General features: G+C 47.2%; 1 protein-coding gene across 2 annotated transcripts in view; it reads right to left on the bottom strand.

Moving 5' to 3' along the window:
• The window catches only part of MYSM1 (Myb like, SWIRM and MPN domains 1), a 400,819-nt gene that overhangs the window by 144,250 nt on the left and 235,145 nt on the right, over positions 1-21,424 (bottom strand). For both annotated transcript variants that reach the window (XM_086952977.1, XM_086952986.1), the window contains exons 12-14: positions 18,993-19,081; positions 18,306-18,360; positions 17,922-17,972 (exon numbers count right to left, since the gene is read on the bottom strand). In XM_086952977.1, coding sequence (XP_086809103.1) covers positions 17,922-17,972; positions 18,306-18,360; positions 18,993-19,081 — 195 coding nt within the window. The remainder of the gene's footprint in view (positions 1-17,921; positions 17,973-18,305; positions 18,361-18,992; positions 19,082-21,424) is intronic.

Here is a 21,424-nt window from a genome sequence, read left to right as displayed (position 1 = left end):
TGTGAACCAGGATATAAACGCAACCTATACCTCGTTCACCAACTGGATCAGCAACGGCCTCGACACTCTTATTCCGGCTAAATTGACTAAAGGACGGAATACACCCTCCAACCCGTGGTATGACGACACCCTTAGAGCAATGCGTAAGGAGTGTAAAAAAACTGAGCGCCTATGGAGGAAACACTACGATAACCAGGACAAGGCATTATACTTATCCAGGCTTAAGTCCTACCATAAAGCTATCAGATCTTCCCGTGCTTCGTTCTATGCCAACAAAATTAATTCCAACACGAACCCATCTAAAGTCATTTTTAAACTAGTGAAAGAGCTCCAAAACCCTAGGGCGCCCCTTCCTAAAATTTCTTCCCATGAGCAATGTGAGCAGCTCGCTACATATTTTGTGGAAAAAGTCCAGAAAATGTATGCGTCCTTTCCACAGACTGCGCCTCTCTGTGGAGCTCCCAAGACCACAGCTCCCTATATCTTACCTCTGTCCCAAATTTCTGCCATCACCGCTGCAGACCTGATCAGACTTGGTAAGAAAGTGAAGTCTGGCTCCCCAGCAGACCCCATGAGTCCCTCCCATTTCCTGGACTCGATGGACTTTTTTCTATCCCCCATGCTGAACATCCTCAACCTCTCCTTTTCTACAGGATCTGTACCCACAGCTTGGAAGCAAGCGTGGGTATCACCGATAATTAAAAAACCTACCCTTGACCCCTCCAAACCAGAGAATTTCCGGCCGATATCCCTTCTCCCCTGGATTTCCAAAATAGCCGAAACCCATGCTAATAGCATCCTTTCGAAACACGTGGAAAGTCACGGAATCCTAGACCCCTCCCAAAACGGCTTCCGTGCAGGCCATAGTACGGAGTCTGCCCTATTGGCCACTACGGAACATCTCCGGACGATTTTAGATTCCGGTCATAGTGCTGCGCTGATTCTTCTTGATCTCAGCGCAGCCTTTGACACGGTTTCCCACGACATCCTTCTAAAACGTCTGGAGCTGACCGGGGTGACTGGTCTCGCCCTTGCATGGTTCCAATCCTTTCTTAAGGATAGATCCTTCAAAGTGTCGGCTCCTCCATTTCTTTCAAAATCCCACCCTATCGCTCAAGGTGTCCCCCAGGGATCAGCGCTGAGTCCCTCCCTCTTTAATCTATACGTCCAGCCACTTACAGACGTGGCTAGAGAGTGGGGGCTCACGCTGGTCTCATACGCCGACGACACCCAGCTGGTTGTCACCCTCTCGGAAAGCCCGTCCCCCGTGGCATCCAAGTTTAAAGAGGGTATGACTGCTGTGGCCCGCTGGATGACGGACAACTACCTCCAACTCAACGCCGGCAAAACCGAGGTGCTCCTCCTAGGCCGTAACACCAGCCTCTGGAACGAGCACTGGTGGCCGTCATCCCTAGGCGCCACCCCACTCCCCAAAAACTGCGTCAAAAATCTGGGAGTTTGGATGGACGCCAATCTTAGCTTCCAGTCCCACACCAAAAAGGTGGCAGCCACCTGCATAGGCCTTCTAAGGAACCTCAGGCCCATACTCGGGCTCTTCGATTCTAAGGCTCGCCAGCTTATCGTCCAGGCCACCATCCTATCGCGCCTGGACTACGCTAACGTCCTCCTTCTGGGAGCCAATAAATCGGAAATTGCTAGGTTCCAACGCATCCAAAATGCGGCAGCCAGAACGCTGGTCGGCCTCCCACGCAGATGCTCAGCCAGAGCTACCATCCGTAAGCTCCACTGGCTGCCCGTGGACCGTCGAATTCAATTCAAGGCCCTAGTCACACTCTTCAAGATCGTTAAATTAGGAAATCCCCCTCTGCTTCGCAACCTTGCCCAACCTTACGTTCCTGGCCGTGCTCTGCGCTCTGCCAGCCAACTCCTCCTGACTATCCCTAGGACCCGGCTCTGCCGAACTGGAGGCCGTTCCTTCAGCGTCCTTGGCCCCAAACTGTGGAACGATCTTCCCCTCAGCATTCGTTCCATCGACTCCCTTCCAGTATTCCGCAAAACAATTAAAACTCATCTCTTCCCCGCCCCCTAGTTTCCCCTTCTCCCCATCTCCCCTCAGTCTGTGCACCTGTTTTCAGCGCCGGGACACCCCTTTGCCGGGGTATCTGTTGCGCTTCACCAAATCCTGAAATAGAAATAGAAGCAGGCAACAGGGGCACACGGAGGCACAAGCAGGCAACAGGGGCACACGGAGGCACAAGCAGGCAACAGGGGCACGAAAACTGAGGCACAAGCAGGCAACAGGGGCACGAAAACTGAGGCACAAGCAGGCGACAGGGGCACGAAAACTGAGGCACAAGCAGGCGACAGGGGAACGAAAACTGAGGCACAAGCAGGCGACAGGGGCACGAAAACTGAGGCACAAGCAGGCGACAGGGGCACGAAAACTGAGGCACAAGCAGGCGACAGGGGCACGAAAACTGAGGCACAAGCAGGCAACAGGGGCACACGGAGGCACAAGCAGGCAACAGGGGCACACGGAGGCACAAGCAGGCAACAGGGGCACACGGAGGCACAAGCAGGCAACAGGGTCACGAAAACAAGCACAAGCAGGCAAAAGGGTCACAAGCAGGAATTGTAATTTAGACGGGGCTGAAGTGGAGAACGGTCAGTAGGGAAGTAGTGCGGCTGGTGCAGTGGTACCAGGCCGAAAGGTGAGAGGGGCTGTCTGCACCCCAGTTTGGACAGTTTCCACTACCTAACAGGGATTGGTGGGAGGGGGCCGTACTTCTTGCTTGCTTTAGGGCTGTTACTTCGGGGACGCAGTGCACGCTCTTGCCTGCTGCCTGCTGCCACCAGGACACGACAACAGGCAGGGAGAGGACAGGCTGCGAGAGGACAGGCTGCGAGAGGACAGGCTGCGAGAGGGCAGGCTGGGAGTGGGCAGGCTGCGAGAGGACAGGCTGCGAGAGGACAGGCTGCGAGAGGACAGGCTGCGAGAGGACAGGCTGCGATAGGACAGGCTGCGGCAATTTCCATCGAACACTGTAGAATTAAAGGTTGCTGCTAATTGTCCGTGTAGTTTGACCTTTTGCTCACTGCCGACACTTCATGGCCAAGGAGTGAGTGAATGAATAATGTATGTATTCACACTGTAGCCAAAACCACCCCCTGACAGTTTCTAATGGAAGAATATCAGCAGGGGTGGTTTGGAAAAAATGAGTTTTAAAAATATAACAATGGTATTTCTAATAGTGGAGATTCTTCTAAGGTTTAAGGAGAAAGTCTTTCTCAGGTGAGGTAACCGTCCTTTCCCTGTTCTTTCCAACCTTTACGTTATACGTGTTATTGACATTCGGAGAATGAAAGTCTAAGTCATCCTGCAGTGATCCAAACAGTGGCCCGCAGGTTCTGCACAGATCTCTGCAGGGGGCAATAACTAATCGAGCTCATTTACTGTAAAGATGTAAATGCGGTGCCTGTTTTCCTGTCTTTTTAGCTTTTTTTCACCCATTTTCTAGTGTCCCCCTGGCCTTGCCCATCCCCCGCTGCACCCATCACCTCACTCCCGAGCAGCAGTTCTGCTCTACCTGAAGCTATGTTGTGCCGATCCCGCCCACTGAGAGATATGGAAAAAAAGCTCTCTACCTCCCAAAAAAGACACTGCAACCATTGGCGTGTTGTCCCCATCTTTCTGGAGACATTAATAAATAACAGACTGCCCTTAAACTACTGTTCGGGCTCTGTCCAGAAGCCACTTTTTCCTGCTGCTTATCGACCGTGCAATAGGAAAAGTGGGACACGCGATAAATAAAAGCTGCCAGACAGGACAGGAAGGGTGACATTTTGAAACACAGACGAGCAGAGCCTCGAAGCCTGTCAACGCTCCAGTGATGACGCTGGGGAGGGAGCCACGCTCCCCACATGACGATGTTTATGCTCTTGACCTAAAGGAAGTAAATCAGCCAGACAAAAATGTGTTGTTCTGGGGTTTGACTGCACAAGCCTTCCAGGGGAGATTTATACATCCCCTTCAAACCCAGCGCCTGAGTGATCATGCCCGGATGCTGACACCGCACTCTGGCAGATTTAGCTCCGTTCGGTCTGAAAAAGATGCTCTGGTCGATGTGACAAAGAACCTCCGCTCCCCTGAGCACTTCACCCTCGTCATGCCCGTGCTTAGACCGAGCGAAAAGCGTGTTCAACCCCTTCCTTGCTGTGAGGCGCCCACAAAAACATCGCATGAGAGCGATACCGTACAGTGTCAATCTTCCCTCCACGCCTTTCCTTTTATCAATTATTTAACAAGGTACAGCGCTCGCTGAATGTTCCATTAGAGAACACGTTTCCTTTCGTGCACTTTGATTTTAAACCTTTTGGTGCAGATGGCGACTCTAAAGAATGCAAACAATGCCGTCACCTGTGGAAGGAAGGCTGCGCCCACTGAGGGACGGCTCCTCGAGGTAAAATTAAACAGACTGGAAAAAGTATGAGCACTTGCAGGGGACACGGTCGTCTGAGAACAACAACGCTATAAACAGTAGGAGCCCCCTATTTGCAAGGATATTTATGTGAGCGCTGCGAGAGTTCACCTTTTCCTGCCAAGTGGTCGCTTCTGAGGGAGGCACTCGTATGTGAACACACGCTCGGTAGGGGGGCGGGAACGGGGTCAGAGACACAGAGAGCGAGGCAGCGGTAGGGGGGCGGGAACGGGAGCCGAGGCAGCGGTAGGGGGGCGGGAACAGGGTCCGGAGACACGGAGAGCGGGAGAGGGGGTGAGAACCGGCAAAAAAAAAGCAAGCACTCACCTGGACTTCTTCCGGGTGCCTTCAATGCCGGACCAGATTCGGGGGCGTTCCCGGCTTTTGGCTGACGTAGCGTGACGTCGCCAAAAGCCAAAAAATCTCGGGAACGCCCCCGAATCTGGTCCGGCATTGACGGACAGGCCCATCTTCCAATGGCTAGCCTCCATTTATGGAGCTAGCCAATAGAAGATGGGGGCCGTTCCTAACTCCAGTACAATACTCATTAGGTTTTCGCCTGCGCGAAAAAGATGCGCAGAGCGCATCTTTTCGCCAGGCAAAACCTAAAAAAGACAATCTAACTCAGATGGACATTACCCCATCACAGATTAGAGAATTCTATTTGACAAGTTGATGCAATGATCGGGCATTCGCACACCCTGAAAGTGCTAACAGTATATTTGCTTAATGCCAATGGAATGCCACTGCAGCAGCAGTACTGTGCCACAAGACTCGTTTCGTGTTTTGCTGCTTTACACTCATGTATCCGAATAAATTGTGTAAAGTTAATTGGCCTAACGCTGAGGTCTTCCATTAGGTTGAAGAGACGGCAGGAGGCATTACAAGAGGTCGGTAGATGTTGGTGAGGAGGTTTTGCTATAGAAACTCAAAGATTAAACCTAGTTTATTTAAACATTAATTAGACAAATGCCACAAAAAGGAGGATTGGGGTTTAAAAACACTATGGGGAAAGGATTTATCATTTTTCACTTTATATCTACATGGTATGGTACTACTGATAAAAACTACCAGGCCACCTTATTGGGCATCCGTCTGGAACTCTTGTTACAAGTTGAGTCAATGACTTGCGACCCTACAGAGATGATTCACACAATACTAAAGATCCCAGCATGAACAATATTTTAATTGATTGCAGTAAACGCATTTAGGATCAACTACATGCTTTTCTTAGCAGGTCACATCCTGTGACACAATAAAATGTTTACTATCAGATGGATATGGTAGGTACCTTTTCCAATAATTGAAACTCCCAGGGATGCCACTTTTTATTCTCCCCTCGTTGGACATTTGAAAACAACTTATTGGTTCTCATTAGGACACATCTTCGATCCCTTTGAACCTTGGTGGCCACAAGCAGCAATGAACATCAATGTGTTATAATCTTTATTTTTTATATCTTACAGATTTGTCATGAGAGAAACCCCACAGAACAAATGCATAGACGTCTATGGCGGATAAGGTGCTCAGACTCGTTTTCTGCCCCTGTCAGCCTTGTGCAAGGGCCGGGGAAGGTTGCGTTTTGACCTTACACCTCCTCTCCAGTATGATACCGCCCCCAAACCCAAGGCACAGTGAGCGTTTTTAGTTCTACAGCATCTCCAGATAACATAACATAACATAACATGTGTATTTGTAAAGCGCACGTTCACCCAGAGGTCTCTTGGCGCTGAATAACAGGCCCCTGCAATGGACGCATTAGTCCACTGAGCCACCAGACTCGGCAGATAGAATGTCCCTCACGTTGCCGCAGGGATGGATGGAGGGATTTGATTGCTTCGACCCACCTCTCTCACGGCCTTGCCCAAGGACCAGCAGAGAGAGAGTGAGCTGTCCTATAGCAGTTTATTTGACTGGGACAGCTGTCTGGGGTCCCAATCCTCCTTGTGTATAAATGCTTTTGTGGAAAAAAGGAGCATGTGAACAGCTGGGCCCAGCTTCCTATTCGCAGTTGTGATCAGGAGACTAGGGCAACAGTCAGCTGTATTAGTTTTTCTTGCTGTGCAAAAAGATGCATGACCAGGTTGAGTATGGGGTAAGGAATGATGCACTGACTAATTTTATGTCACTCACCAAGCCTCCTCAAAAAGCCTGCAGAGTTGTTCTGCCCTACATACTCTCTCCAGTTTTAAATTCCTAGCCTTACTTAATAGGAAGGGAGTATTTTTAGAGACTCTACCTTACCCCGTCCCCTCATCTGGTTCAAAGACATAGGGTGTTTGAGTGTTCTGGCTCCCCTCCACCGGGCCTGACTGGTGGCCATGAGAGTCACCCCAAAAGGTGTTGTTTTGGTGTGACCATAGTCCGGGAGTCCCAATATTCCCTCTCCTAAAGTGAAGGCTGTTACAGGGTCTGCCTCACAGTGAATAACAGGGCTCTAGCACAGCTGCCAACTTGCCTTATTCTTCTCACCACACATTGGATTTGCTGAACAAGGAAGACCCAGTCAGCTATGTGATAATTACAATTACAATGTTTGCAAGAAACATAGTCAATGACATTTACAAGTACATTCTAATTGACTGTGTCAGCCTCAGTTATGCAACAACAGAAGATCTGGTGGTTGGCTCTCAGCACAGGACACCATTGTTGTATGTAGGCTCTTTTCTAACAATTTAGGGCCAGATGTATGTAGCACTCGTTGCGATTCGCGACCACTAGCTTTGCAACCAGTGTGGTAATTTGCAAACTGGCCTTTGTACTAATAGGTCGGTGTGCAAATTACTGATTCCTTCTGGTTCGCTGTTGGACCCGGCCCTTTGGGCAGGTTCACCCCGAGACTTTTTGCTTTTTCCTAGCCTGTTTCTGGAACCTGGTGGTAGTGATTTTAGGCCTCTGCGCACTTTTTCACTGTGGTACAGTGTAAAGTGCTTGAGCTCTCTGTGTATGTGTGGCGAGTGACCTGCCCTCCCATAGGAATGAATGGGGAATATGTATGCCCATGGTAGTTCCTGATGTGTGGGGAGTGCAGGGGCGAGTTTGGTATGAGAGAACTCGTGAGACTGAATGCTGCAAAATGGTATATGCGGCATGAATGTGTCTAGTCTAGAAGTGCCACTTTTAGAAGTTGGTATATTTGTGTAATTTGTGTCTGGCGTGTGATTGGCTGGTGAGCCTGGTCCAGGAGTGCCTGGGCCTGCTTGTGGATTGACTGTCTGGTTTGAGGGTGTCAGGGGCTGGAAAGCCCAGGAGGTTGTCTGAGTCAGCCCATGGATGAAAGGCAGCATCTGCTGCCAGGGAAGTGGGAGGAGATGGCACCTGATAGTGAAGGGCTGTGCCTGCCAAACCACAATGCTGGCTCCACCTCCCGCTGGGTGACTGCCACCTCTGTCCCTGATACTGACAGGACTTCCCTATAACCAGTTCTAGCTGGTTCTCACACTGCCTACACAAAGACTTCAAAGACTTTTCTGTGTATAAGAAGGGGCTGTGTCCCCTTCCAAAATGTTCTTGTTTCTGACTTGAATCTACCAGGGGCGGGCGCTGCCCAGCCCCTGGATGCCTGATGGACTTTTCCTGCTGGGGGCTATGCTGCTCCCTCTCCTGGACTGCTGAGGTCCTGGACTGCTGAAGGACTTTTTAATTGCTTTTATCAAGGCTTATTATAGCCTAAAGTGCCTGGAAGGACTTTGCAGCATTTCCTGAAGGACTTTGCTTTACTCTGGCGCCTTTCTGCTTTGCCTGGGGAGCTTGGAGGGCTTTTTCTTTGTGGATGGCGCCCTGGGAGTGCTTTCCTTCTTTATTGCAGGACTCCTGGGTACATCTAGCGCTGGGAGCGCTGTATTCGCTGTATTCGTGGCAATAGCGCGGATTCATGCCCCTAGCGCTTAGGAGCGCTTTTTCTGTGCTAGCGCCTGAAAGCGCATTTGTAGGCCTCTGGCGCCTGGGCGCGCCTTGATTGTGTTGGCCGGTGCCCACCCGGCATTGCCCTGTGTTCGAAATCACCGCCGCCGGCCCGGAGAGTGAGTGGGAGGCGCTGTCCCGCCTCCCTGCCCCAGGGCCGCGCTGCGATTGGCCGCAGCCGCGACCCGGAAGTCAGGCAGGCCGGGGGCGGGACGAAGAGGACAACAGGAAGTGGCAGTGGCGAGCCGCGCGGCGGGCATTGTCGAAGTCCCGGTCCCGAGATGGGGGACCGGGTGAGGCGGGAGGAGCGAAGGAAGCTGTCGGCCGGGTCCCCCGGGGCTCCCGAGTGAAGGGAGAGCCCCGGGAGAGAGAGAAGTCCAGCACGAGGGGAGCGAGGCTCCCAGAATGGAGGGAGAGCCCCGCAGCCGGCGAGAGTGAGCCGCCGCCCGGAGGAGCCCCTCACAAGAAGCCCGGTGAGTAGGAAGGGCTGGGGGGGCTCCCTGTGGCCGCTGATGGTGCCGAATGAGAGGCACAGAGTCAGGGCGGCCCCGATTGGCAGCGGGTCGCCCCAACGTTCTAGAGCCCCAAGAGGCTCCCTTTTAATTGGAGGGGGGCGCCGGGGCATATTGTCGTTGCCCGCCCCCTCCTACCAGGGAGCATATTGGTTTAAGAGCCTGTGTGGCTCCAACGTTTGACCAGTGTTTTTAGAGCCTGTGTGGCTCCAACATGTGGGGCATGTGATATGCCCAGAGCCTGTGTGGCTCCCACGTGCGCAGTGCAGAGCCTGTGTGGCCCCACCATTTGTGGCGCAATTCGCCAGAGGGGCTACTGAAGGCCCTGCCACAGTTTTTCATGATTCTCCAGCTGCCCAGCAATTAGTGGGCAGCTGCACCGTTTAGGCGCAAGATGGAGAGTGAGTCCCTGAGAGGGACAGAGAGGGCACAGTGGTGCCAGGCCTTCACAGCTGTGCAGCACTCAGTGCCAGCTGCTACGTTTAGGTTTTCTTTTCTTGAGACTGCACCCTGAAATTGAGACTCAGGGCGTCTTAGCCCCAACAAGGCCAGTTGGCCTAGGGACTGCCACAGGTGGTGGCTTATGTGAGTTTTGCGCAATTGTATGGTTATTGCACCTCTGAATGTGTTTTCTTGCATCATGTGGTATTCCTGCACCTCAATGTTTTTAGACATCATGTGATTTTTGCGCTATTGTATTGTTCTGGCACCTCTGAATATTTTTAGGCATCATGTGTCTTCCTTTTCCCTGCGCTGCACCTCTGAATGTTTTAGGCATCATGTGTCTTCTTGCGCTGCACCCCTGAATGTATTTTATTGCATCATGTGCTTTATTCTTTACACCTCTGAATGTTTTTAGGCATCATGTGTTTTTCTCTTTACTACTCCTCTGAATGTATATTTATGCATCATGGGTAATATGTTCTTTCTTAGACCCCTAAACGCTGTGTGATACTTAGGTGGTTGTCCTTACTACTCCTCTGAATGTATATTTATGCATCATGGGTAATGTGTTCCTTCTTAGACCCCTAAATGTATTTTTATTCTTAGGTGGTTGTCCTTTTTAGTACAGGTGGTCCTAGTAAGGTCCTGGTTCCTGTTACCAGTGGATACTGGTTGTGATCTTTTGATTACCATTTTATGTTTATTATTCTTTATTCTAGAAGTGCTATATCTGATTCTGACAGTGGCCCATGTGGCCCTGTCTTGTAAATAATCCCTTATGAATGTTGCCCGTGCCAGTTGGCACAATGTACATGTGTGATTTTTATATGATATGTGTTTACAATACAAAAGTTATTTTAATATAACCTTGTGTGGAGTTCCTTTTGTGGTGTGCCTAGTATGTTGTTGCTGTTGTGTGCTGGCGCAAATGCTTTACACATTGCCTCCGAGTTTAGCCTTACTGCTCGTGCCAAGCTACCAAGGGGGTGAGCAGGGGTTATCTTGGCGTGTGACTTTCTTGCCCTGACTAGAATGGTGGTTTCTGCCTGGCTTTGGCGTCAGCCTTAGCCTACCAGAAATAGCCAGTTCTAACATTCGCAATGCGACCTTCCTCATGACAATAAAGAAATAGATAGTAAACTACGACCCACTAAGAAACACAGATATCATAAGGATGGGTGCCTACTGAGGTCAGAAGATCACCATGCCTATGCTTTACTTTCAATAAAGCATTTTTCTGTTTACATAAGCAACTCATTGCCCTTAACGGGAAAAGGGATGTGTTTACAATAAATTAATCAATAAAAGTTTTAAGTCAAATTTATTTTTTAGAGTAGGCAGTAGTCCAAGGGATCACTGCCTACTCTTAAAAAACAGTGCTGTCAACATTCACAAAGGGGAAGTAGTTATCATTCCTTGTTTGAAGTCAGTAAAGTATTAATGTTTTGCAACTGATTTTTGCTGCAAGGCATTAATACATACACATACCAATTTGGTATTTGTAACTAAACATGCCCCTTTCAAATACATTATGGGTATTTGTCGCCAACAGAGATTGTGAATTGGTAACTTGTTACTGAAGTGCAATTTCGGCTTTGTACATATTTAAATACCGTTTTGTGGTTGTAAAGGGCCCGATTCTGCAAACATGTGATCTGCGAATGCAAAAACACTTGATACATCTGGCTCTAAAGCCTAAATGCCAAACTGTGCTAAGTTCGAACACTTCTGATACTATTATGTTGAAAGAAATAGTTTCAGCTAGACTACGGTAGTATTTTTTACACCAACAAGTCAAAAATATTATCGTGCAACAACCCTTAAACAAGGAAACTACACTAGTACTGAAAGCACACAAGATGACATAAACCACCCAAACTGAACCACATCTAGTGGGTGCACGTAGCAACCAGAGCTAAATGAAACAAGCATTGGCATAGCCAATAGGCCTTGCCTTTGGAACCTTATAATTGTTTAGCCATGCAACAGTTGATGTTGTTGCACCAAGGATATTGTACTGCATTACTAAATACTTATAAGGTTCATAAGGTGAGACCTATTGGCTATGCCAATGCTTGTTTTATTATTTTTTCATTTGGTGCCCGGGTCCTCAGCCAAGCAGTGCTACCGGCCACTTCTCTTCAAGACCAAGGCCCTGTGTTGAGGCGCTTGCCACTTCGATGCCCTATTAATGACACAGCTGTACTGAGGATAGCACTTCAGCAGGATGGCAAGGGGGCAGTGTGGCCTTGCATGGATCATAATACTGTTGGTTTGCCTCTTTGTCCTTCACCCCCTCCCCCTTTTCTAGCTCGAGCGTTTGGAAGCCACCTGCAGAAGCCATGTCACTGCACCACGAACATACAGAAACAAATGCAGGAGTTGTATCATTTTATGTGTACAAATTAATAGACTGGTTTTGCACCTAGTAACATTGCCTTGCATTTTACTGCACCTCATTACAGCTTTAAAGCGCACTGTTTCTGCTTTTTGTGTAGCTTTCTAACGTTCATATACATCTGTGTCTCTTTACGATAGCGGTAGCTTCCCTAAGAACGAAATACTACTCGCAGTGTCGCAATGGCCGCTTGGATATTGCCTACAAGTACATCCACATCTATACGATAAACCTGCCACCCAAAAATAGAAATGTAATGTATTCCGACGAGAGCTTGAAGCTGATGGGGGGAAGGGGTGGTAGACCACTTACACTGAGCACAACTCAGTGGGCAGTCGAATGTGTTTTCATCAAAAGTGTTATTACACAAATTAAGCGCAGAGAGTTTGTCGACCACGGAAGGAACTGTTTTTGCAGATTTATATAGCACAAACTCGACAGGAAGGTATTGGAGCGCTTTACATTAGCACCAATTACATTACACAAGGACACATTCATTATTTGGGAGATTAAGTGATTTGCCCAAAATCACAGGATGCTGAGCCGACGCGGAGGCTCAAACCCGGTTTCCCAGTTCCAAAGTCGTCCGCTCTAGCTATAAGGCTACATCCTCTTCTGTTTATCCATCCATGCCTTCACTAAGATCCATCTATCCACCCGTCTCTGTCCATTCAGTAATCCACCCTCCAAGATCCATCCATTTACACATATTCATTCTTCAAGCGCCCATCCAGCATCTATACATCAATCAATCCAAGCAAACATCGCTAACCTATCCAGTGGCGTAACAAAAGCCCCTGCAGCCCCTGTGGTGCGAGGCCCAAGCGTTTTGGACTGGGTCCGGAGTGTGGGGGCTTACTGAATGTACTTTGCATGGGGGCCCCTCTCAAGTTTCGTAACACCACTGAACCTATCAAGTTATCCATGTACCCAGCAAGATCCATCCATCCACTCACATCCGCCCTGATCTAGCCATCATCCATCAATGCACTCACAAGATGCATCCATCCAACTATCGGTCCAACTATCCAAGCAACCATTGTTCATAAATTCATTGATCTATCCATCCATGTACCCAGCAGGACCCATACATCTACCCACAAAGACATCCACCCATTCACCCAGATCTATCCATTCATCCAAGCACCCACCCATGCTTCTGTATATCCATCCTTGGACCACTAACATCCATCTATCCATCCATCTCTGCCCATCCACCTATCCACCCACCAAGTTCCATCCATTTACACAGATTCATCCATCCATCAATCCAAGCATGCAACGTCAATCTATCAATCCATCCATGCACCCAGCAAGATCTGTTCATCCATTCACCAAGATCCATCCATCTTGATCTATCTATCATCCATCCATGTACTACAAGATGCACCCATCCAACTATTGATCCATCCATCCATCCAAGCACCCATCTTCCATATAATCATCGATCTATCCATCCATCTGCCCTGATCTATCCATCACCCATCCCATGCACCACAAAATGCATCCATTCTACTATCGGTTCATCCATTCAACCACCCATCTTCCATCTTTTCATCAATCCATCCATCCATGTAACCAGCAAGATCCATGCATATGTCCACCAAGAGATCTATCCACTCACCTATATCTATCAATTCACTCAAGCACCCATTGATCCACCCTTCCATTTGTCCATCCATGAACCCAACAAGATTCATCCACCACCCATCTGTCAATCCAGCTACAACCCACCACGGTCTATCCATTTCCACATTCATCCATCCAAGCACCCATACATCCACTAATTCACTAATTCACCCTGATCTATCATTCAAGTATCCATCTATCCATTCTTCAATTTACACATCTTTGCACCCAAGAGCCATTCATCTGTCCACCCACTCACCAATATTCTTCCACTTATCCATATTTATTCATATAATTTGTCCCATCCATCCATCTCTCCATCTGTCCATTCATCCATGCAGAAACCCCTGTCCATCCATCTGTCAACTCAGCCATTCCGCAATTCATCCATTCATTGATGCATCCATCCATCCTCTTGACCAATGCAACCATCTATTCAGCTATCCTCCCATTGATACATTCTCCATCCATTCCAAACTACCCATCCGTTCATCAATCCATCCACCTACCCATCTATCTGTCCCTCTGTTCGTCTGTTTATTGATCCAATATCTATCTATCCCAAACAAAAATATTTGAAATATGAAGGTGCTCAATTTACATTAAAATCTGCTATGTAAGTAAAATAAATATAGTGTCATATTATTAAAAGGAAATTAGTCTTAAAAAACTTGCAAACCCATAATAAAAGCAAGACAAAAAAGCAGCCCAAGCAAAAAGCTAGAGCTTTTCAAATGCCCTACAATGTTACTGTGTACTATTAAAATATCCGTCTATTGCATTCACTGCGTAATAATCTGTACTGAAAGCTAGTTCTGCTACTTGTATGACGTAGCTGCCTGCTGGATAATAAACCAGAAGTCTGTAAAAAGTAAACAGTGTCAAAATTACCGACAAATGCGGTCTGTTATCAGATCAATAACCAACAACGGGCATCAGGCTGAAATTACGGACAGTCCGTTTAATTAACAGACAGGTGGGATTCAAAATATTACGAGCGTCAGCAATTATTTTACTCTGCGCTGGTCTTTTGGTGGACTTTTATTTTGAGAGTGAATCTAAATGTACAACTACGTGTCCCAGAATGCAATGTGTGTTAGAAAAGAACGCCTGCTGACGGCGCTTCCAAACATCTAATTTGCTATACTAATCAGACGTTTGAGCTTTCCCCATTAGTATTTCCTTTGCCCTGGATGCCTTTGTTTTTGCTATTCCTGCATCAATTCGACAAAGAAAAACGAGACTTGGTCGACAAGCAGGACTTCAACGCACTTCCGGTCGCGCCTTAAGGTACATCACTTTCAAAGCCTTTTGATTGGTGTACACTGCTAGAGTGAGAAGAGCCACTGTGGTCTTTTAAAGTGTGGGTATGGCGTTTCTCGTGCTTTTCGTTTTTCTGCAATCAGACAGACCTTGTGTGTGTGTGGTCAGGTAAATGTTTTGTAAATTAAGCATGCGGATTTTAGATGAAATGTTATTCTCATCTTTGCTAAGAGGACGGGTCAGATAAGAATTGCCTTTTGTTTTGAATTTCTATTGTCGGATTAAAAGAGACATTTTCAAGTACTGCTCCACGGTACACAAACAAACACTGCAGAATATTAAATACAACTCTTAAAGGCACAAACTGCTATTTTGTAAAAATATAAAATACAGCCGTACATTATGGGTCTAGTTTCTCACAAGGGCAATTAGTAGTCACTGGTGTATCGTGTAAATGCAATTTTTGAGGAGGTAACCCCCCAACAAGCCAGGGAGTGCGCGTGCACTTGCGCCCTCCCAGACACACACAGCGTTTCCCTTGCGGGAGCGAGCAGAGGCTCCATCTGTTTACAAGATAATTACAAACAGATGTCGCCAAAGCTCGCTCCAGCAAGGGAATTGTCAAACGTGCATGTGTTGCAATTGAAAGCAATGCAAAGCGTGCACGTTTTTGGGCTAAAAAGCTGACCGATTCCAAGAGGTCCCCTCCTATGTAGCGCATGCGCGCAGCGTAGGCAAGACCTAAAAAGATTGGATACAGCACTTTTTGGTACCTTGAAAACTGAAAACAATATGTTTTTATCACAATAACGCCTCAAATCCAGGACTGTTTTCTGAAACCTGACACACACATCCTCCACTGGCTTATTAACATCAGGAAGAACATCAAACACTTTGTTTTATAGTATTGTACCCATATTATCAATTTTAGCCAATGCCAATTTTTAGCTGTGAATTTGAAAATAATAATGCCAAACGTAAGAAAATTCTATAAGGTGAAGATAGGAGAAAAGCAAGCATTGGTAAATGCATTAGGTTTCGCCTATGTGATTAATAATAAGCTTTTTTGTTGCAAGTTGTAGCTTGCTAAGTAGTTGTACAATATAAGTTACAGAAAGTCTGTTTTAGTGATAGGACTTGCTTATGTACAAAAAGGTAATATATTGTGCTGTTTCTAGTGGTATAGTGAGGTAAGCAATAGCAAAAAGTTGAAAAAAAGAGCGAAATAATAGATTTAAATGATGTAACAGCAATACTATGTATTTAGAGGAGTTCAAATCATGGCAATGCTGTCTGCATGGTAACTGCCTGTTTGGTAGTAAAATATAGCAATATTAGTTGTTTTGTGGGGTGCATAGAGCTTTTGGCCCTGTTGCTACTACACCTTCTGCACCATTAAAATGATGACCCTATTGCCTGATAGATAAATGCACTTACGATTGCCTGTTTAGTTGTAAAATATAGCAATATGAGATGTTTAGAGGGGTTCTTAAAGCTTTCGGTCGTGGTGTCACTGCACCTGCTGCACCATTGAAATCTTGACCCTAGTGCGTGTAAAGTAACTACACTTGTGACTGCTTATTTAGTAGTAAAATATTTCAATATCTGGTGTTTACAGGAGTTCTGACAACCTTTGGCCCCGGTGCCACTGCATCTGCAGCATCATAGAAAATATGGCCTTAGTGCCTGCTAGATATCTTCACTTGTGACGGCCAGTTTAGTTGCAAAAGTTCGCAATTTTCTGCGTTTAGTGGGGTCTCTAGAGCTTTTGGCCCCGGTGCCATTGCACAGGCCACACCATTCAAATCAAGCCCCTTTTAACTGAAAGACCCCTGCGATCGTGTCCACCTGTATAGTTCTGACAACTTTTGGGCCCTGTGCCACTGCACCTGCTGCGCCATTTACATCATGACCCTGTTGTCTGCAAGGAACCAGCACTTGTGACTGCCTGTTTATTAGTAAAATATAGCAATATTAGGTGTTCAGTGGGGTGCCTAGAGCTTTTGGTCCGGGTGCTACTGCACCTGCTGCCCCATTCAAATGATGACCCTATTGCCTGCTAGATAACTGCACTTATAATTGCCTGTGTAGTTGTAAAATATAGCAATATTAGGTGTTTAAAGGAGTTCTGACAACGTTTGGCCCTGGTGCCACTGCATCTGCTGCACCATTTAAATCATGACCCTAGTGCCTGAAAGATAACTGTACTTGTCACTACCTGTGTAGTTGTAATATAGCAATGAACTGTGTTTAGGGGGGTGGCTGGAGCTTTTAGTCCCTGTGCCACTGCACTTGCTGCACTATTGAAATCATGAACCTAGCACTTGCTAGATAACTGCACTTATGACTGCCTGTTTACTAGTAAACTATAGCAATGTTAGGTGTTTAGTAGGGTGCCTGGAGCTTTTGGTCCTTGTGCCACTACCTGCTGCACCATAGAAATCACAACTCTGTTGTCTGCAAGGTAACTGCACTTGTGACTGCCTGTTTAGTTTTAAATTTTAGCAATAATCTGGGTTTAGTGGGGTTCCTAGAGCTTTTGGTCTCGGTGCCACTGCGCCATTCAAATGAAGTCTCTTTTAACTGCAAGGTGACTGCAATTGTGACTGCCTGTTATGTAGTCAAATATAGCAATATTATGTGCTTAGAGGAGTTCTGACCATTTTTGGCCCTGGTGCTACTGCACCATTCAAATCATGACCCTGTTCTCTGCAAGGTAACTGCACATGTGACTGCCTGTTTAGTAGTAAAAATTGAGCATAGTTCTTTTATATTAACTTTATTTTTAAATTGCAATGTTTATAACAACATTTAGAATTTGTTCATAATGACCAAATACATTAAGTTGAAAAAAATCTATCCGATAATGCCTACAAAGTGCAAAGAAAAGTACTGAGGCAGGAATAGGAAATGCTACAAACGTTTTAAGATTAAAGCATCTGCTTTACACAACTAAGTAATAAAAAGTAAGCATTCCAGCAAACTGTGAAAAGCTGACTGCCTTTTCAGTGAGAAGGCATCCTATCTTGACAGTGAATTGGGCCAAAACTGTGTTAACAGCTTTAATAGGAGTATCGTAAATGCATGCAGCCAGGGGATGTTAACGAAAATAGAAATGTTCAATACAAAGTGAATTAACACAGTAATTCGTCAATGGGAACTAATAAGAACCCCCTTTTAAGATATATTGAATACACAAGATTTTACAAGCACAGCGCAAGCGATATGCAGGTGAAACCTAAAAATGGAAAGTGTCAGTGAAGCTTTTGGTAAGCCAGGCAAACAAAGAATGTTAAATACAGTGCTAAACAGGGCACAATGCTTTCTGCTTACCAAGTCCATTATTAAGAGGGCTTCTGCAGCTACATTCACTTGAAAGGGCTCCTGAAAAAAACACAATACAACAATCTTTAAGAAAGAAAAGAAGCTTCAAATACAGTGTCTGGAAAACACATTAAATTAATGTGTGGGGTACGTCCACTTGATTGGATCCAGGGTCAATCATATCATGCAGTCAAAGTTGTAAGCCAGATGTAGGCTCATACTAATAGAAAATGTAGGAAAAATGGTTCTTTAAGGCGGATTGGGACCACACGAAGCAACAAAGTATTACAGTCTATCCCATTTCTCAATGTCCCAAATTACTTTATGTTTCTTTGTTGACCCACCAAAAGTAAGAACTCGGGTGTGAAATGAAATGCAAATAATTAGTTGTACCTGTTTTTCCTCATTAAAAGAACAGCAAGGTATCAGCAGAAATGGATCGAAAGAGCTAGAAAAGAAAAAAACATATGTTCAATAAAATGTTAATTAATCACAAATTGGCAGTTGTTACAAATTTATTGTACGAGTGTAACATGTAGCATCCACTGTTTGCAAAAAGGAAAACAACAATTTTATTTACAATGCTAGAAAAACAAAAAAGCAGGGGTTATATACATTCATTTCACGTTCACTTGCAGTTGTTACGGTTAACCTCACAGGGAATAGCAAACAACGAAGGTTACTAAAACAGAACTAAACCACGGGGTAATTCAATCGAAAGCAGAGCAAAGCGAAAGAGAGGTTTCTGAATGATAAAAAGAACAAACATACATATCAATGTTGTCCTAGAGGCAACGGAGAAGCACGCCCATTCAAATTGCTCCTAAACTTGGATTATCAGTGGCAAGAATTTCACAGCAGGCCTAAAAAGTCAGAAATCTCCTCCTCTGGAATTAATCCTGTCTTTGGGGTATATTTACAACATTTTTGAGATTCACAAATAATATCTAGTATACTCCAAAAAATGTCAGTTTTCGATTCTTAAGTATGTGCAAATGAAAAAAAAATCCTCGGGTGGAATTTCCACAAGGAGGGAAGAAATGACGGGGTGTCATTGGTTGTTGTCCACTGTGAATTTACCTTTTAATTTGTCTTGGTCCTTTTGGACATTTTGAAGGTTTTCTTCTCTCCTCTTCTCGCCTTCTTGCCAGTTCCTCCGCAGAGAGATGCTACAAAACAGAATGTTAGTGTTAGAACTGGCTATTTCTGGTAGGCTAAGGCGGTCGCCAAAGCCAGGCAGAAACCACCAATCTAGTCAGGGCAAGGAAGTCACACGCCAAGATAACCCCTGCTCACCCCCTTGGTAGCTTGGCACGAGCAGTCTAGGCTAAACTCGAAGGCAATGTGTAAAGCATTTGCGTCAGCGCACAATAGCAACAACATACTAGGTACACCACAAAAGAGACTCCACACAAGGTTATTATAAAAATACCTTTTGTATTGTAAAAGCACATCAGATAAAATCACACATATACATGGTGCCAATTGGCACATGGGATTATTCACAAGACAGGGCCACAAGGGCCACTGTCATATTCAACACTTTCCGAAATAGAAATACTTGTCAGAAATTAGAATAAGCATATAAAATCACTGTAGCACAAAGTAACAGTTATGAATCACATCCAGTAACTACTGGGAACAGGTAAGTACCCACTACGCAACCCTAAACACCTTAGGAGCATGTCACGCAGGTAACCAGGACCTCCCTAGGACCACCTGTACTAGAAAGAACAACCACCTAAGGATAAAATCCACTTAGGGGTATAAATCAGAACACATTACCCATGATGCATGAATATACATTCAGAGGAGTAGTAAAGAAAGAAAACACATGATGTATAGACCTACACATTCAGTGGTGTTAAGGACAGAGCACATGATGCAATCAAAATACATTCAGGGGTGCAGCGCAAGAAGACACATGATGACTAAAACATTCAGAGGTGCAGCGCATGAAAAGAAAGACACATAATGCAGAAAACATTCAGAGGTGTCAAGAGTTATACCATAGCGCAAATATCACATGAGGCCTAAAAACCTTCAGAGGTGCAGGAATAACACATGATGCAAAAGATCACATTCAGAGGTGCAATAACCATACCATTGCGCAAACTCACATAAGCCACCACCTGTGGCAGTCCCTAGGCCAACGGCCTTGTTGGGGCTCAGACGCCCTGAGTCTCAGTGTCAGGGTGCGCTGCCATGCAGCACCAGTCTCGAAGTTCAAAAAGCCTAAACGTGGCAGGTGCCCACAAAGTGCTGGGCACCTGGAGAACAATAAAACTGCGCCAGGGCCCTCACTGGCCCTTAGGCGCCAACTGCGCCACTGCTGGAGCCACACAGGCTCTGGGCATAGCACATGCCCCAGACGTTGGAGCTCTCAGGCTCTAAAAACAATGATGCCCCCATGAACCTCTCTAGGCTCACGCACGTTGGGGCGACCCACTGCCAGCTGGGGCCGCCCTTGAAGCCCTCGCGGCTTCGGACACAACTGGGCCACTTTAGGGACGGGCAACGACAATATGCCCCGATATGCCCCCTTCGTTGGAGTCCCACTCGGGGAACTCAAAAACATAAAATGCCCCCTGCCCCTCTTGGGGCTCTCAAACGTTGCGCCGACCCGCTGCCAATCGGGGCCGCCCTGACTCTGTGCCTCAATCGGCACCACCAGAGGCTGGACGGAGCCCCCCCAGCCCTTCCTACTCACCGGGCTCTGGGGCGGGGCTCCTCCGGGCGGCGGCTCACTCTCGCCGGCTGCGGGAGGGGCAGGCACCAGCCAGGGCCTCGCGCCCCCTCCGCTTTGCACTCACCGGCTTTCCGCAGGCTGGGCTCCTCCAGGCGGCATCTTCCTCTGTGGCGGCAGCAGGCGGGGCTCTCTTTACCGCACCGGAGCCTCGCGGACACCACCAGCTGGCGGCCTGGGTTCGCGGCGGGGGCGGTCGAACTTCTCTCCCTCTGCAGGGCTCCCTCGGTACACGGGAGCCCTGCTAACCGGCCGCCTCATCTCCCGCGCCTTCTTCTTTCTTTTCCCGGCCTCAGGGGCGGCCCAGCCAAACGCGTCGCGGCTCCTGCGACGAGCCCCTCATGACGCGAGGCCGCCAACCAATGGCAGCGCGGCCTCGCCGATCCACGGGCCAATCAGAGCACGGCTCTCCTCGGGTCTCGGCCAATCCGGTCGCGGCCCCTTCGTGGTTTGTTTTCACCACGGCAGAGCGAGGTGGGCACTCGTAGATCATTAAATCAATGCAGGCAGGCGTCCTCAGCGCATCCAGCGCTATAAACGGGCAGGAAAAGCGCTAGACAGCAGGCAGAGCGCTAGAAAGTCCAGAGAAAGCGCTCTCAAGCGCTTGGGGGAAATGAAGCGCTCCAAAGCGCCAGACAGCAGGCAGAGCGCTCCCAGGTGCTCCAGGCGAAGCACAGCGCCTCCAGGCGCTAGGAACCAACTCCAGCGCTTTCCTCAGGAAAAGGCAGCTTCTCCATGCTGCCAAGGTCCCAGAGCTTCCCCAGGG

The sequence above is a fragment of the Lissotriton vulgaris genome, chromosome 1_1 (assembly GCF_964263255.1).
Source record: "Lissotriton vulgaris chromosome 1_1, aLisVul1.2, whole genome shotgun sequence".
Lineage (NCBI taxonomy): Eukaryota > Metazoa > Chordata > Amphibia > Caudata > Salamandridae > Lissotriton > Lissotriton vulgaris.
The sequence above is the reverse complement of the archived record's forward strand: the minus strand, read 5'-3'. Positions and strand labels throughout refer to the sequence as shown.